The following is a 16,923-nucleotide window of genomic DNA, read 5'->3' as shown; positions in this document are numbered from 1 at the left end:
GCTTGCGAAGGGCCTGGTGAGGCATGTAGAGCTCAATTCCGGACTTGGGCTCCGGGCCTGCTCTCGGGCCCCCTGCACCTCGGCCCCCTTTCGCTCGCCGAAGACCTAGAATGTCTCGGGAGCAAGGATAGAGGCACCGGCTTAAAAGACCACCCAAGGAAAGCTGTGGCCGCCAACCAGCAACCAGAGCCTAAAGCCGCGCGCCCTCAGCGTCCTCTCAGCCTCGCGTGCTGCGTACGTGCGGCGGTTGGCCCCGCCCCGGGGGCGGGGCTTGGGGAAGCCGCGAGCGGCGGGTGCCGGCCCGGAGCTGCGGCGGCGGCTGCACCCGCTGTGCCGAGGTCGAGGTGGAAGCCCGAGTGCGCGCCTGACGGACGTGCCAGACCCGCGAGGCTCGGCGGCGCCGGCCCTCGTGGCAGTCCCGGCGTCTCAGCGGGTCTACAAGGCGCACCAGCCAGGATGCGGTTGTTCCAGTGGCTGCTGAAGCAGCCAGTGCCCAAGCAAATCGAGCGCTACTCGCGCTTCTCACCGTCGCCGCTCTCCATCAAACAGTTCCTGGACTTCGGTGAGTGCCAGCCGGGCCTCTAGGGCTCCGGGGACCAGCCGGCAGGGGCGCGGGGCCTCCGCAGACCCCGCAGCCTCGGGGCAAACGCGGTCGGGTTGGGGGGTCCCGGGGCAGAGAGGACTCGTTTGAGGGCACAGAGAAGCAGGCCTGGCACTCTCACATAGGCGAGGGGCCAACCAGGAGAACCAGAAACCGCGTTCGACGACTCTCGTCTCAGGCGGGACCCCCTAAAACTGCCGATTTCGTTGCCTTCAGACCTGATCCAAACGTCACTGCCCTGAAAACTTCAGAGGGGAGTGGAAATGAGGGTGGCTGTTTCATGTATTCGTATTTCGATGTTTGTGGTTGGCTGAGAGCTGTTTAAACATCTTGAGGCTGAAGAAATGATGCAGTGGCAGTTCCCCTTTAGCCTGGGTGGTGGGACTCGAACTGTTACGGAAATGCACTTAGAGGTCTGGGTTGTACGCCTTAGATGCTAGGAAGAGCCCAGCCGCAGCTGGGCAGGGGCTGATAGAACCCCGGGCCTGGGCGTCAGCACCATTCTTGGGGCCTCTCCTCTTGTGCACCACCCACCTTCACCTCGTCCACTGGGCTGGTGGGGCAGCTCCTAAGGATTGAGGTGGGCGTGCCGAAGACCCAGGCTCCAACCTGCCTGAGGCCTAGCTCACATGGGAATTGGTTCCACCACTCCCGTGTTAAAACCGGTCAGACGAGGGGGGCTTCCTAAAGTTCGTGTAAAACATAGAGTTCCAAGATCATGAGGTTTTCCCCACGAACTTTTGGAAAAACCCTTATATTTCCCTAACTGGTGGGGTTTCAACCTCAGGGTGAGCATTCCTGGTGCCGAATGCGAGGGAGCTGATTGGGAAACACCACTAAAACAAAAGTGCACACCCGGGTAAAGCTGGAAGGAAAATAAAATCGAGCAGCAGAGATGCTCTAAGCTCTCAAGGGGAAATACTGGGGCGGTGAGGTGATGCTGGTGGGTGTTCAATTAAAGTGGCCCTGGTGGTGCAGTGGCTAAGAGTGCAACTTCTAACTGAAAGGACTGTGGTTCGAACCCAACAATCTACGCTCAGCAGGGAGACAGATGTGGCAGTCTGCTCCAGTAAAGATTTGTTGTTGTTAAGTACCATTAAGTCAGTTCAGACTCATAGCGACCCTGTATAGGATTTCTGAGGCTTTAAATCTTAGCGGGACAGAGCTCAACCAGAAGTAAAAAGAAGAGGGAAAAAAAAAAAAAAAGTATTCTCATACAATTTGATGAACTTGACCTACACCTATGGAAGCAGAAGCTCAAAAGAGGGAACAAGTCCTTACAGCAAGAATCATTCCCACCCCCTTCACACACAGAGTAGACAGGGATGGGCAACTTGGACATTGGCTACCCAAAATGGGGGGCTACAAAGGCAAGAAGTGACTGGCTTACAAGCTTTCAAGAGGGAACCTAGATCCAGAGGGCCTGGAGGAAGGTAGAATCTCCAGTGAGTAGTATTCAATCTGTCTAGGCAGGGCTGATGCAATGAAATGCAGATGGGTCTCTTGTGATACAATAGTGAATAATTGTTATCAGGACAGTTTGTGAGGGTGGGAAATGTAAAGGTAGACGTTTTATAGCAAGGAGGGGAGTGATTAACTTTTCAGTCTAGGAGCAGAGGTCCCTAGGACCATCAAGGGAGAAGAGCAGAGAGCGGGACCCTACCCAGAGAAGCAGTGATGCCTGAAATGGAGGCAGAGATGATGACGTGGAGCAATGGAGCAGCTGGAGACTTTAGATCCAGATAGGGAGAGTGACTGTGTGCTGAAGACCTGGGGGGTACAGGGGAAGGATTGCATGGAGGGGATTGCAACCATGGCAATGAGACGATATACGATAGAATGAATGTAAAACTAATGTTCTCCCATGTAAACTATCACATAATTCACAATAAAACATTCAAGAAAAAAAAAAATCTTAGCGGGAGCAGAAAGCCTCATCTTTCTCTCGCTGAGCAGCTCGTGGGTTCGAACCGCTGACCTTATTTGGTTTGCCCTCCATTGTTTATTGTATGGAGCCACCTGGCTCTCCCCAAGTAAAGATTACAGCCTTGGAAACCTGATGGGACAGTTCTGCCTTGGAGTGGCCAGCAATGAGTTTCACTTGGTTTTACGTTTAATCAATGTAAATGTTAAGGATTGACGACAGTTGGACATAAAAGCTAAAATGCAGAGTAGGTAGAATATTACAGAAAGACTTGGTGTCAAAAATCCAATGTTGTCCATAATTAAAGCAAAAAGGTTGGGCTAGGAAGAGAGGAATACTTTAAAGTTGAGACCAGATTTAATTTTAAGACACTAATTTGCCAGAGACTGATAGAGGTTTGAGGCAGCTCCTGGCTGCAGACTTTTTGTTGGGGAAAGAAAGATGTTGCTGTTATAAATAGACATGTTTTCTATCTCTACTTTATGGCGTTGGAGAAGAACCGAATGGTATCAGCCTTTAATTAGGGTAAAGTTGTGGTAGTGGTGGTAGTTGTGTGCCACCAAGTTGGTGCTGACTCAGTGGTTACGAATCGGGTTGCGAGCCGCAAGGTCAGCAGTTCGAGACTACCAGCTGTTCTGTGGGAGAAAGATGAGGCTTTCTGCTCCCATAAACATTTACAGCCTTGGAAACCCTGTACAGGGTCGCTATGAGTCGGAACCGACTCCAAGGCATATAACAACAACAACAGGGTTACCAAGGCTGTAAATCTTTATGGGAGCAGAAAGCCTCATCTTTCTCCCCCGGAGTGGCTGGTAGATTCAAACTGCCGACCTTACCGTTAGCATCCCTGCTTGTAGTAAATTTGTTGTTGTTGTTGTTAAGTGCCGTCGAGTCGGTTCTGACCCATAGCGACCTAAACAGGGTTTCCGAGGCTGTAAATCTTTACGGGAGCAGAAAGCCTCATCCGTCTCCCATGAACCAGCTGGTAGTTTCGAACTGCAGACCTTGCAGTTCTCAGTCCCGATTCAGAACCACTACGCTACCAGAGCTCCTTGCTTGTAATAAATGTTGTTGTTGTTGTTATGTGCCGTGGAGTCGGTTCCGACTCATAGCGACCCTGCACAGGGTTTCCGAGGCTGTAAATCTTTACGGGAGCGGACCGCCTCATCTTTCTCCCGCAGAGCCGCTGGTAGTTTCGAACTGCTTACCTTGCAGCTCGCAGCCCGATTCGCAACCACTACGCTACCAGAGCTCCTTTGTAGTAAATAGACACTGGTTAATTCACACTAAAAGAAACAAAAATAGCCCAGAAACTCCCAATTCCTTCCTTGAAAATTGAAGTAATCCCTCTAATAGTTGGACTGAATTTTCAGTTGATTTATTTCTATAGCAGCTAGTAGCTTTCCATGTTAATAGGTGTCTTGGCAAGGAGGTTATTTGAGAAGGAAAACCACAGTAGGGGATAGTGTTATCATGGAAAATCTATGGGACCAGTCACTGGAAACAAATGTTCTAATTCTGGTTCTACTCTAACTGTGTGACCTTGAACAAGTGACTTAACTGTACTGGGGCTCATTGTCTTCATTAGTAAAGTGTGTGGGTTGTATCAGGGGACCTCAAAAGTACATTCCCCAAATGAATTGTCATTCAAAGGAACAAGGTTGAGCTTTCTGAAAAGATTTTGAAACAAAAAAAAAAACAAATGAAAGTTAGAAAACCCAAATCTGATCACTATTTCCCATAAAAGGTTTCTGACCTATTTAGAGAGGGGTGGGAGGGAGAGAGTAATCCTAGGATAGAGGAAGAGGCATATGCCTTTTTCCTTACAGGGAAAGTCACAGGAGCATTACATAGAATTGGGGGTGGAATTTGTTAGACATCATAAGCCCTGTCTGTACCAGGCAGAGATGAATCAGGTGCCATGAGTGGTGTTGACAATCTAAAAGAAGTGACTCGTCATGCAAAGGCCATCTCTGTCTCGACTTTTAGTTCTTCCATCTCTTGAGAGTTCATTTTGACACGTGATATAGGAGTTTGAGGATTGAGAATGGGTGTGGGGGTATTTGTAAGTTGAGGAGGAAGAAGAGTAAAGAGAGTGTAGAGGAAGGCCAACTCCAAATAACTTCTAGAACCAGGTGGAGGAGCAGCAGCAGATGAGTACAGGAAACCAGCCAGGTAGGGCAAATGCCCACTCCTCAGCTGCAGGTGGTCCCCGATTTTGTGGTGTATTAGAGGCTTTCTGCTCCCATAAAGATTTACAGCCTTTAGCCCACTCAGTAGCACACAGCAGCAAAATTATGACAAACCACACTTAAAACTGTCCTTTATTTTTGTGTATCTTATTAGTAATATGTACTGCATAATGTGTATAAGGAGTCCTGGTATGGCGCTGTAGGCTAAACAGTGAAGATTGGCGCTTCAAATTCACCAGTTGTTCCTTGGAAACTGTATACAGGGTTGCTATGAGCCATTACTGTCTAGACAGTACTTAACAGCAACAACAGCCATGCAGACATTCTTACTGATTTTCGGACTAGAAAGTGCTACCCCTATTCCCAGGAATAATCCAGATGAGCCAGAATCTTCCGCAAGTGCAGTTACTACTATAACTGACAAAATAACAACACTGTCCTTTGTTTTGGAATGAATGTTCATATTTTAATGTATATTATGAGGGGGCTTAAAAAATTTCGTTAACATTTTGAATTAAAAGATAATGGAATTTTTCCATGATTTTTGAAGCCCCCTTGTATATATGTATTAAAATATACCTGTAAGTTTTTATGTAATGTTTCCAGTCCCCAAAGGCTAATAAAGATCAGGTTTATCGAGAAAATGGTAACAAAAGGCAATAATAATGAAAACTTTAAAAAACAAAAGCAAAAATAGGTCATTCAACTTACCTCGGAGTTGCAGGAATAGATCTCTGTCTTTAGTTGGAGACTATCAGTGTTTTAAAGGATGTGTTGTTGTTGTCAAGCGTCATTGAGTCTGTTCCAACTATAGCAGCATTGTATATATTTTATGAGGGTTCCAACTATAGCAATATTGTATATAGTTTATGAGGAGCGGCTGGTGGGTTTGAACCGCCGACCTTGTTGTTAGCAGTCCGGTGCTTATCCTACAGCTCCACACCAGGACTGTGGTTTAAGAATGTGTGGCTCAAGCAAAATGAATGGATGAACCCATTTTGGCTCTCAGGCTGCTACATTGGCTACTTTACAAACAACAGAAGTTTTTTGACTAAAGAAAAACTAATCAAAAAGCCAGAGAAAGGATGTACACATCATTTTATGTTTAGGGTCTCTGTGTGCCGCTCTAGAGTAAACATTTGACTGCTGACCACAAGGTGAGCAGTTCAAACCCACCAGCCGCACCTGGGAAAACCCTGTACTGGGTTGCTATGAATCAGAACTGACTCAACAGCACTTAACAACAACAGTATTTGTTAAAGCAACATCAACAAGTGAATTATCGTTTCTGTGGCCACTGAGTCCTCGTGTGGTGCTGTGGGTTAATGCGCTGGATGCAAGGTTGGTTTGAACCTGTAAGGTCGGCGGTTCAAGCTCACCAGCCGCTTCTCGGATTACTGTGAGTTGGAACTGACTCGACAGCACTTAACAACAACAGAAACATGTCCGTTGATGGAGCATTGGTGTAGTGGGTCACACGTTGAGCTCCAGACCGCAAAGTCAGCAGTTCAAATCTACCAGCTGCTCGGAGGGAGAAAGATGAGGTTTTGTACTCCTTGTAAAGATTCACAGCCTCAAAAATCCTATGCAGGGTCACTGTGAATTGGAACCAACTCGATGACGCACAACAACAGCATTTGTTGTTGTTAAGTGCCGTTGAGTCGGGTCCGACCCATAGCGACCCTGTACAGGGTTTCCGAGGGTGTAAATCTTTACGGGAGTAGAAAGCCTCATCTTTCTCCCGCGGAGCAGCTGGTAGTTTCGAATCGCTGACCTTAAGGTTCGCAGCCCGATTCGTAACCACTACGCTACCAGAGCTCCTTATAACAACAGCATAGTCACTGAAATAGCTTTGTTATACTAATGGTGTCCCACATAAGTAAATAAGGAGATTATTTTCCTTAGTTAAGAGTGAAGACTAAAACTGATTATTACATCAGAAGTAGTGGTTTACTTTTAAAACAGGGTTTCTCCACCTCAGCACTATGTATATATGACATTATGGACTTGAAATTTCTTAGTGGCTGGGAGCTAGTTTGTGCATTGTTGCATGTTTTTAACAGCATCCCTGGCCTCTACCCACTAGATAGTAGTAGCACACACACACACACCCAGCCCTGAATTGTGACAAGCAAACATTTCTTCAGACATTGCCAAATGTCCCTTAGGGTGGGAACCACCCCTCTTGAGAACCATTGTTCTAAAGCATATTGTTGTTGGTAGGTGCCATCGAGTTGGTACCGACTCATAGTGACCCTATGTACAACAGAATGAAACACTATACGGTCCTAGACCAACCTCACAGTTGTTGCCACGCTTGAGCCCATTGATCCTGTCACTTTGCCGATCCATCTCGCTGGGGGTCTTCCTCTTTTTCTCTGACCCTCCACCTTACCAAACATGATATCCTATGATTTTCATGCCTGGGTCCCATCCTCTAAATTTCTGATGGGATTAGAGTACCTGGCATTGGTATTTTTAGAGGATCCCCAGGTTACTCTAAAGCATAAGTTTAATTAGATGATCTAGAAAACTCTCCTTCTGTATGCAGTATTTCTCTTGTTGTCAAGTGTTACAGAGTTGGTTCCAATTCATAGCGACCCTGGTGGGTTTGAACTGCTGACCTTTCTGTTAGCAGTCCAATGCTTATCCTACAGCGCCACACCACTTGTGTGTGTGTGCCGTTTAAAAGAACGGCACAGCCTCTTGAATTAATCCTTACTTGAAATGCAAGGGAATTTGAAAAATTTAATGGAAAATTGTAATGAAAAGATAATCGAATTATTTCTGAACTTTTAAAAGCCCCCTCATGCATCCTTCTACACGGTTGCTGTTGGTTACCATTAAGTTGTTTCCAACACATGATAACCTATGTGTACAATGTGGAATTGAGTTCAGTAGGATTTTCAAAGTTGTGACTTTTCAGAAGCAGTGTTCCTAGGTACCGCTGAATGGATTTGAGCTGTCAACCTTTTTGGCTACTGCTTAGCTCTGTATCTGCGCTACCTTGAGACTCCATCCCCACACTCGTAAGAGAATAGCAAGTGTTCTAAATGGACTTTGTGTTTGTGGCTCTGTGGGATAATGCACTGGACCACGAGGTCACTTTGAGCTGCAAAGTCAGCAGTTCAAATTCAACAGCCGCTCCTCAGAAACCCTATACAGGGTCACTATGAGTCGGAACTGACTCAAAGGCACTTAACAACCACAGTAATGGTGATTAGTGAGTTCCAAAGGGTGGAGGGATTTTTTTGTTTTATTGATTGATTGATTGATTGATTGATTGATTTGTTTGTTTGTTTATTTATTTTTAAGTACGTTTTTGTTTTAATCTGAGATTACACTTATTATATGGTTCTTCAAAATTCAAAAGGCATGAAAAACCTGCTTCCTCCTCCTGTCCACTACCATCTCCCTTTTTTTTTTTAAATAAACAGCAGCTTGTATGATTGTCTTTACCATGATTTATAAACTTGTTACCTTAGAGAGCTTTTCGTATCTCTACCTATAGAACTTCCTTTTCCTTTTTAATGACTTTTGAGAATTTGTTTATATGTTGCTATTAGCCAATTCCCTGTTGATGGATATTAGGTGGTTTCTAACCTTTGCTGTGACAGCCAGTGCTACGCTAAATTATTGGGTGCATTCTAATTTCATGCATGTGAGTGTCCATACAGAACAAATTCCTAAACATGAAATTACTGGATTAAAGGGCATGTGCCTTTGTAATTTCTGTAAACATTGTCGAATTGCTTTCCATAGAGAATGCCAGTTTACCCTCTCACTAGAAGTGTTTGCCACCATTCATCTGTCAGTTTGTCAGTTTCCTTCGCGCACACCGACACTGCAGCCTTTTGGTAGGTGGAAAGTGGTATTTAGACAGAATTTTTTCTCTTTGAATAGACATCATTATTTTTTTTTCTTCAATTTAGCTTTTTGTTTGTTTGCTTGTTTGTTTTTTGTTTTTAAGTTTTTATGGTGAATTATGTGGGTTTACATGGGAGAACATCAGTTTTACATTCATCCTATCCTATTTTGTTTCATTGCAATGATTACAATCCCCTCCATGCACCATCAAATCACCAAAGGGTACACCCCACAGGCCTGCCCCCCAGCCGGCAGCACACAGCCCCTCTCCCTACCTGAGCCTGGTGTCCCCAGCCTCTCCATCTGTCCATGTCATTGTCTCTTGTCTCCATCCCTGGCATCACTGCCTTTCTGGGTAGGGTCACGCTCTCCGCTCTTTTCACTTGATGGGCCTAAGGACCTCCGTCCTAGGCTGCAAAATCAATCACTCCCCTCCTTTTGTCAAAAAACATCTACCTCTACATTTCCGACCCTCACTGTCAGTCCTAATGGCAATTATTCACTGTTGAACCGCAAGCGTCTTATCTCCATTTCCTTCACCAGCCCCGCTCCAACAGATTGGAAATCATTCAGTGGAGGTTCTACCTTCCCCTGCCCTGTCTGGAACTAGGCTCCCTCTTGAAAGCTTGTAAGCCAGTCACTTCTTGCCTTCATAGCACACACCCCCACACCCATTTTGGATAGCCAATGTCCAGGTTGCACATCCCTATCAACTCTGTGTACCGAGGGGGTGGGATTGATCCTTGCTGTAAAGATTTGTTCCCTTTTTTGAGCTACTACATCCATAAGTATAGGTGGTGGTGGTGGTGGTGGTGGTGGTGTGCCGTGGAGTAGGTTCTGACTCATAGCGACCCTGTACAGGGTTTACGAGGCAGTAAATCTTTATGGGAGCAGAAAGCCTCATCTTTCTCCCGTGGAACAGCTGGTAGTTTCGAACTGCTGACCTTGCGATTCACAGCCCAATTCGTAACTACTACGCTACCAGTTCATCAACTTGTAGTGGGTTACTCTTTTTTTTTTCTTCCCTCTTCTTCTTCTAGTCGAGTTCTGATCATCCAGTAATGGAACGCAGGTCAAGTGGGTACTATCTGCAAGCATGGGTGTTCTTGTGCATTTCCCCTCACTTCATATCAGCTAGACACTTCACTCTCTGCTCTACTCCTCTGTGGCCATGTCACTGCCTCTGGGCCCAGGGTCTTGCCATACTGCTGGCCATCAGGTCTCCACCCGGGTTCACAGGATTCTATTGTATGTGGTCGGACTCAGATCCCAACTTCATTGCTGTTTTTCCCCCCTCTACCCCATCAGTGACCAATGTGGTCTCCAGCCAGACCACATGCCTGCTCATATATTCCCCTTGAGTTTCAGTCTTAGAAGGGGGTTTGCTCTGAGGGGTCCCGACCACTTGCCTTGATGGCTCTCAGGTGAGCAGCTTACTTGTTCTTGTGGTAATCAATCAGACTTTTGTTATTGTTTCGGATTTTTCCTGCTGGTCTTTCTTCACGAAGTATCTTCTGTTTTCTAGCCACTCCAGGCTGGTCTACTCGTCCTTTCCAGTGGAAATTTCCAACCTCAGACAATTCTGAATGGGGTTCTGGTGTCCACCTATGGTCTTATGCAGTGCAAAAGCTCCACAGGAGGCCTCTTTTACTGGGCAACTTCTAGCCCCCTTTAAGGTATTCCAATCAGTTATAGGCTGAAGATGGATTTACAAGCTTTCTATTGTGATGTTTCTGGCTATTCCTTTTTCTCCCCTTCAAGTGTCTATTTCACAATGGTAGGCAAGGAAAACCAAGATTCAAAAGACAGTCAAGCATCTTAACATTATTCCCCTCTTTTACCCATTCAAACCATGCCTCAATCCCTATATCCTGAAGCCCTGTTGTTCCAAGGTTGTGCATACGTTGACATTTACCTCTGTCCCACTTAGCCCATGTAAACCTGCCTAACTGTTCTCCCATCAACCTTGTTCTTCCATTCCCCTCCCTCTTCTTGTGTATTGCCCACACCCCCACACCCTGCAGCACCCAAGCTATCCTGTGTCTGTTCCCTACCCTGTGCTCTATCTTCCTCTCCCTCCTTCCCCTCCTGTCATCCCATACATCCCGGAGATCAGCAATTATATATATAATTTTTCCCCCTTATAAGGTGGGTTCTTTTTCTTAGTCTTTTACAATAATGGTCCTATGCAGTATTTCTCCTTTTGTGACTGAGTAATTTCAGTCAATATAATTTCCTTAAGGTTCATCCATGTTATGCGGTGGCTTACAGCTTCCTTGTTGTTCTTCAAGGTAGCATAGTGTTCCATTGTGTGTATGTACCACAGTTTGTTTATCCATTCTTCAATTGATGGGCATGTAGGCTGTCTCCATCATTTTGCTATTGTAAATAGTGCTGCTATGAACATTGGTGTGCATATATCTACTTGTTTGCTTGATTTTTAATAGAGACATTTAAAATATGTACAGAAGTAGAGAAAATAGTTTGGTGAACGCCTAAGTATTGCTATCCAGTGGATAGTTGTCTGTAGATATGTGTATATGCAATCCTTGTTAGGTTTTCTTATCAATGCTTACTTGTTTCAGAAAAATAAACTTTTTTTCTCTCCTAAGACTATCTTATTTTATTTCATTTTTTTGATGCTGCTGTTTTTTTAAAGGTTTGGTATAGCCCCCACTGAAACTTGTTAAACTTTGTGTGTTTTTAGTAATACTGCTATTTGACAACTTTCTCTATTTTGTAGTATTGATCTATATAGATTTTCTTTCTCTGCTAGAGTCTATTTTGATGTCTTTTCCTAGAAGCTATCCTAATTATCGAGGTTAAGTCAATTATGTAGCTGTGATAGTAGTCTCTTATCAATCTTATTTCTTCTGTGGTCATTTCCCCATTATTTCTAAATTCTACATTTATGTGCCTCCCCTCCAGGTTAGCTTGTGGGCATATTTATTAGCATTATAGCTTTTGTTCTCTAGTTTACTGTCTACTTTTCTTTTACTACAGCCCTCTGACAGCCTCAGCTTTAGTTTGTTTTGTTTTCTTCCCAAGGTTTTGCCTTGGCTTCTAAATTTTTTGTTGTTGTCTATTTCAGTATCTAAGGTCATAATTTTTCCTCTGAGCATTGCTCTAGCAGTTGATGTGTAGTGTTTGACTCCTCCACCCCCTAGCTATTCAGCATCTGCAGATTTTTATTCTTCTATGAACTAAGAGTTGTTTGAGGTTATGTTGTTGTTGTTAAGTGTCGTCGAGTCGGTTCCGACCCCTAGCGACCCTGAACAGGGTTTCCGAGGCTGTAAATCTTTACGGGAGCAGAAAGCCTCATCTTTCTCCCGCAGAGCAGCTGGTAGTTTCGAACTGCTGACCTTGCGGTTTGCAGCCTGATTCGTAACTACTACGCTACCAGAGCTCCTTATGTTTGAGGTTATAGTGACTTTTTTGTGTGGGGGCGGGGAATGGCAAAGGGATAATCGTGATAGATTTTCTTGAAGGACACAGAACAATCACAGAGGCTTATTAGGAAGAAGTTTTAAGAGAATGGAAAACTGCATTGGTAAGAAAAAGGTTAGGAAAGCTGCATTGAGAAATATTTTAGATCAGAACAATTCTCTTGCTCATTCTTTGAGGGTAGTAAAGGCTGTCCAGTGAGAATGTTGTGGGGAAACCTTACCCCATCCACTCTCTAAATCTCCTCTTGCACCTTCAGACTTCTTTTTGTTCACCAAACTCAAAGAACATTTAAAAGGAACGTGACTGAGTCTCTTAAGGATGCCCACATTGCCATTTGATGTGGTATAAATTGAAGAGCACAGAATTCTTTGGGGAAAGATTAGAGAGATGGACTCACTACCTACAGAAGGGTATAGACCAAGATGGAGGAAATGTTAAGAAACAATGACTTCACATTTTGATGTTGTTTTAATAAAAGTTTCTATGATTTTGTAGCAATACTTTCGGACTTACCATTGTATTTCTTTAGAACATTTTTATCCAGTATGCTTGCTGCTACCTACATGTGTCTATTGAGCACTTGACATGTGGCTAGAGTGGCTAGTATGACCGAGAAACCGAATTGACTTAATTGAAATTGAAATTTAAGATTTATATTCGATTTAGTTCATTGCAATACTTAAGTATGTTTAGAACAATTTAGAAATGTGAATCTACTGATCAGCTGTAAATGTTATGAAATCTAATGTGGCGCTGTAGGGTGAGCATTGGACTGCTAACCACAAGGTCGGTGATTCAAACCCACCAGCTGCTCCTCAGAAATTCTATACAGGATCACTATGAGTTGGAATTGACTCAACGGCACTTGACAATAACAAACACAAGTATAGTCCAGTTATTTCCAATGGAAATTTAGCTTCTGAATTAGAAAGTGCTTTTAAGTGTAAAATACCCCCAAACCAAAACGGTTGCTGTTGCATAGATTCCAACTCCTAGTGACCCTGTAGGATTTCTGAGGTTATAATCTGTTCAGAAGCAGACTGCTTTATCTTTCTCTTGCTGAGTAGCTGATGGATTCAAACCATTGACCTTTTGATATGCAGCCAGGTGCTTAACCACTGTGCCACCAAGACTCCTTTCATAAAAATATTTAGTACATTGAAAATATTTACTACAATATAAATAAATAAAATGAAGTTTCTACTGGATAGTGTGGTTTAAAATTATATACATTAATTCCTTACTTGGAACAATGGGACGTTCCATCTCAACATTCAGAATGAACATTTATCATTTATTTTCATTTCCTATAACTTTCACATGCCTTATTTCATTCCTTTTTCCCCCACCCTGTAAATTTGTTATTCTGGTTTTTGGAGCAATGTATTGTCTCTGAATGGTAGTTATGTCTAGTGGTTCCTTATATATTTGCAAAATTTTGAATTCTGTCTTTTAAGCAGTTGTTATGAATTGAAAGTTCTTTCAGTGATATAAGGAAAGGAGCATTTGGATGGTTAGAAAACAAAGATAGAACCTTGTGAATGAATGTTGACTAAGTTGCTAGGAAATGATTCTTATTTTCATTTGGACTTGCTATTCACCTTTCAGTCTCAGCCTATCCAATTTTGGTTCCTGGGTTGGCTACTTTTCTCCCCTCCCTGCAGACTGACTTCCTGTATTATGTCCCAGTTACTTTGCATTCGCCATTTACTCAGCTGTACTTGTATTAATGGTTTTGGTTCTGCCCCCTTTTCATTTCTTTTATTCTGAATGTCTTGTCCCAGATGTGGGCGCGCTTGCCTCTTCTTTACAACTGCCCCCAGCTTCCTCAGCTTAATCTGAAGGTTCTTGGCTCAGAATGGGTGCTCCATAGGTGTGGAGAACTGACAGCATCCACGTAAAGTTCAGTCATATGATCTCATTTTGATTTGTAGTGGTGGTGGTTGTTAAGTGCCGTAGAGTTGATTCTGGCTCATAATGACCCTGTATAGGGTTTCCAAGGAGTGGCTGGTGGGTTTGAACCACTGACCTTGTGATTAGCAATCCAGTGCTTATCCTACAGCACTACACCAGGGCTCCCATTTTAATTTAGTAAGTCGTTATATAAGTTTAAACTCTATAATGTCCTCACGTTTAAATATAGCCTCTCTCAAGTAAAATAACCAGGAAGCAGGTTGTCTGACAACCACACCTTCTTTTCAGAGAACTTCATATTTGGCTTCCAACCATAATCACACTGGCTCTGTGAACCTTAGAGCCTTTTAGCTTTTAGAAGGCAGAAGCCAGTTTCTCTGGTTATACTATTCTCAAGGATTAGGTTAGGTACCCAGCTGCTTCCTCTTTTTCTTTAGAAAGTACCTTAATATTCCAGTATGGACTGACACTTTAACTTTGGTTCCACATGATGCTTGTGGCAAAGTCTTGGTTTTTAAGCCAATTTGTTTCCTAGAGCCTGGTTAGCACTGGGAAGAAAAGTGATTTTGTTCCTGGAAAAGATGAAAAGATTTTTTTAACTGATGGGAACGGGATGAAGACACTCACTTTCTGTTTCCAATTATGTTTATTTTATACCTTGACATATGTACTGTTTCTGTAAGCAGGAAGGTTTTTCTACTGTAAGGTGTTGCCAAGAATTGTACTGACCAATTTGGAGACTATAAGCCAAATATTCAGAATTAAAGGGAGCACTTAAGTTGAGGTGAAGATACCAGGATAAGTCCAAAAGTATTGCTATGTAATGTTATTAAAGGGTAATGATAAATCTGAGAAATACCTCCGAACTTGGACGAACCTGGAGCACATTATGCTAAGTGAAATCAATCAATCACAAAACAATAAATATCATATGAGACCACTGTTATAAAAAGTTAAGGTGATCACACTAGCAGATGTGAAAATGGGAAAATCACTAGATAAAGGGTAGCGGTTGATAAGTGTCGTTGACTCAGTTTTGATTCATAGTAGAGTTTCCGGGGCTATAAATCTTTGCAGAAGCAGAAGGCCTCATCTTCCTTCAGTGGAGCAACTAGTGGGCTCAAACCACCAACCTTGTAGTCATCAGTCCAGTGCTTATCCTAGAAAGCCACAGTGCTCATAACTAGAGGGTTATTGTTGCTGTCAGGTACTGTCAGGTTGATTCCGCTTCTGCTGTGATGTTTGTGTGTGTGTGTGTTTTAAGATCTAAACAAATTTTTATATAATGATTTTCAAGAAAAATAAAGGCTGAGGTTAAATTAATAGAGTTACTGTTAAAACTATGCAAAACGAACTTCAAAGATATCTTTAACATATATCCTTCCTCCCATTTAAAAAATTCCCACATATATATATATATATATTTTTACATTCACCTGCTACTCTTCTTAATGTTTTCATCTTCCAGAATTATATCTGACAATGTTCCACTGCTATTCATAAGGTTTTCAGTGACTTCACATTTAGAAATAGTCCACCTCTCCTCCTTCCTAGTATGATTTAATCTGGAAGCTCTACTGAAACCTGTCCACCATGAGAGACCATGCTGGTGTTTAAAATACCAGTGCATAGACTCCAGGATCATAGCAACACACAACCCACCACGGTGCAGCAAACTGAGCTATAGGGTTGTTGTTAAGTGCTGTTGAGTTGGTTCTGACTCATAGCAAACCTCTATAGGGTTCCCATGGAACAGCTGGTGGGTTTGAACTGCCAACCTTGCCGTCAGCACTCCAGTGTTTATCCTACAGCACCACAACAGGACTCCGGACTATAGGGTAGAAACATTGGAGAAAAAAAAACACAAAGCATATTGCTACTTGGGTTGCAGTTTATACATGCATGGTCTTATTCCAAACAAAACATGTTTAAACATGTCTCTACAGTAAGTGGATGACTGTAGATAAGTTCTCAGTAATACACTTGGCTCAGTCTCCTTAGGGTGACTTCAAAAAAAAAGGTCCAATCAAAACAGTGGAATTTGAGGGAATCTGCTGGGCCAGTTCAATTCAAGGCAGAGCGATCAGAGCTCCCAAAGATGTGACATCTTTTGGGAGAGATTTTAAAGGGGTCATCTTGATAGATGTTCTCAAAGGACACAGGATGACCATGGGGGCTTATTGTGAAGAAGAAAAAGGCCAGGAAAATTATGCTGAGGAATTGTTTTCGATCACAACAATGTACCTACTCATTCTTCAAGGGTAGCAAGGGCTGTGCTTTGAGAATTTTTGTTAGAAATTCTCCATCCTCTAGCCCTAATCTTGCTCTTTCAGGCGTCTTTTTGTTCCTGAATCTCAAAGAACATTTAGAAGGAACACTTTATTTTTCAGATAATCCAGCTTCTTGGATTATTTATTCAGTGTACGTGGTGAGAGAACACAACCCTGTTGCACACCTTTCCTAATTTTAAACCATTCAGTGTTCCCTTGTTCTGTACGAACAACTGCCTCTTGGGAAGGGCATGTGAGATAGAAATACCACCTTTAGAAGTGTAAGATCTCGATGGTGGTTATGTCAAGAAACAATAGTTTCACATTTTGATATTCTTATTTAATAAAGGTTTCTATGATTTTTAGCAATGGTTTCTGACTTGCCCTCTTTTCAGTTTATTGCATGTTGATCAATATTTAAATTTAAAGAATGAATTGATATGGGACCTTTAAGATCTGATAGGAGTCTCTGGGTAGCATAGTTGGTTATGTGCTTGACTACTAACTGAAAGGTAACCAGAGGTATGTAGGAAGAAAGGCTTGGTGATCTGATTTTCAGAGCTCACAAACTTGAAAACTATCTGCACGCTTGGAGACTCCATAACTTGTAAATTGCTCAATGGACCTGGTTTTATTGGTTTGTTTTTTTTTTTTAAAAAAAAGATCTGATAGGGCTGGATTTCAACTTAATCTGATTTATCAGGCTCT

At 43.0% G+C, this 16,923-nt stretch overlaps 1 protein-coding gene across 2 annotated transcripts in view; it reads left to right on the top strand.

Annotated features, from left to right (window-relative positions):
- The first annotated feature begins 256 nt into the window (after positions 1 to 256).
- PDK3 (pyruvate dehydrogenase kinase, isozyme 3) overlaps positions 257 to 16,923 on the top strand; it is a 94,234-nt gene continuing 77,567 nt past the window's right edge. For both annotated transcript variants that reach the window (XM_006835564.1, XM_006835565.1), the window contains exon 1: positions 257 to 562. In XM_006835564.1, coding sequence (XP_006835627.1) covers positions 457 to 562 — 106 coding nt within the window. In that variant the 5' untranslated portion in view covers positions 257 to 456. The remainder of the gene's footprint in view (positions 563 to 16,923) is intronic.

Source organism: Chrysochloris asiatica, unplaced genomic scaffold, assembly GCF_000296735.1.
Source record: "Chrysochloris asiatica unplaced genomic scaffold, ChrAsi1.0 scaffold00018, whole genome shotgun sequence".
Taxonomy (NCBI): Eukaryota; Metazoa; Chordata; class Mammalia; order Afrosoricida; family Chrysochloridae; genus Chrysochloris; species Chrysochloris asiatica.
This window is presented reverse-complemented; position numbering and strand designations above follow the sequence as displayed.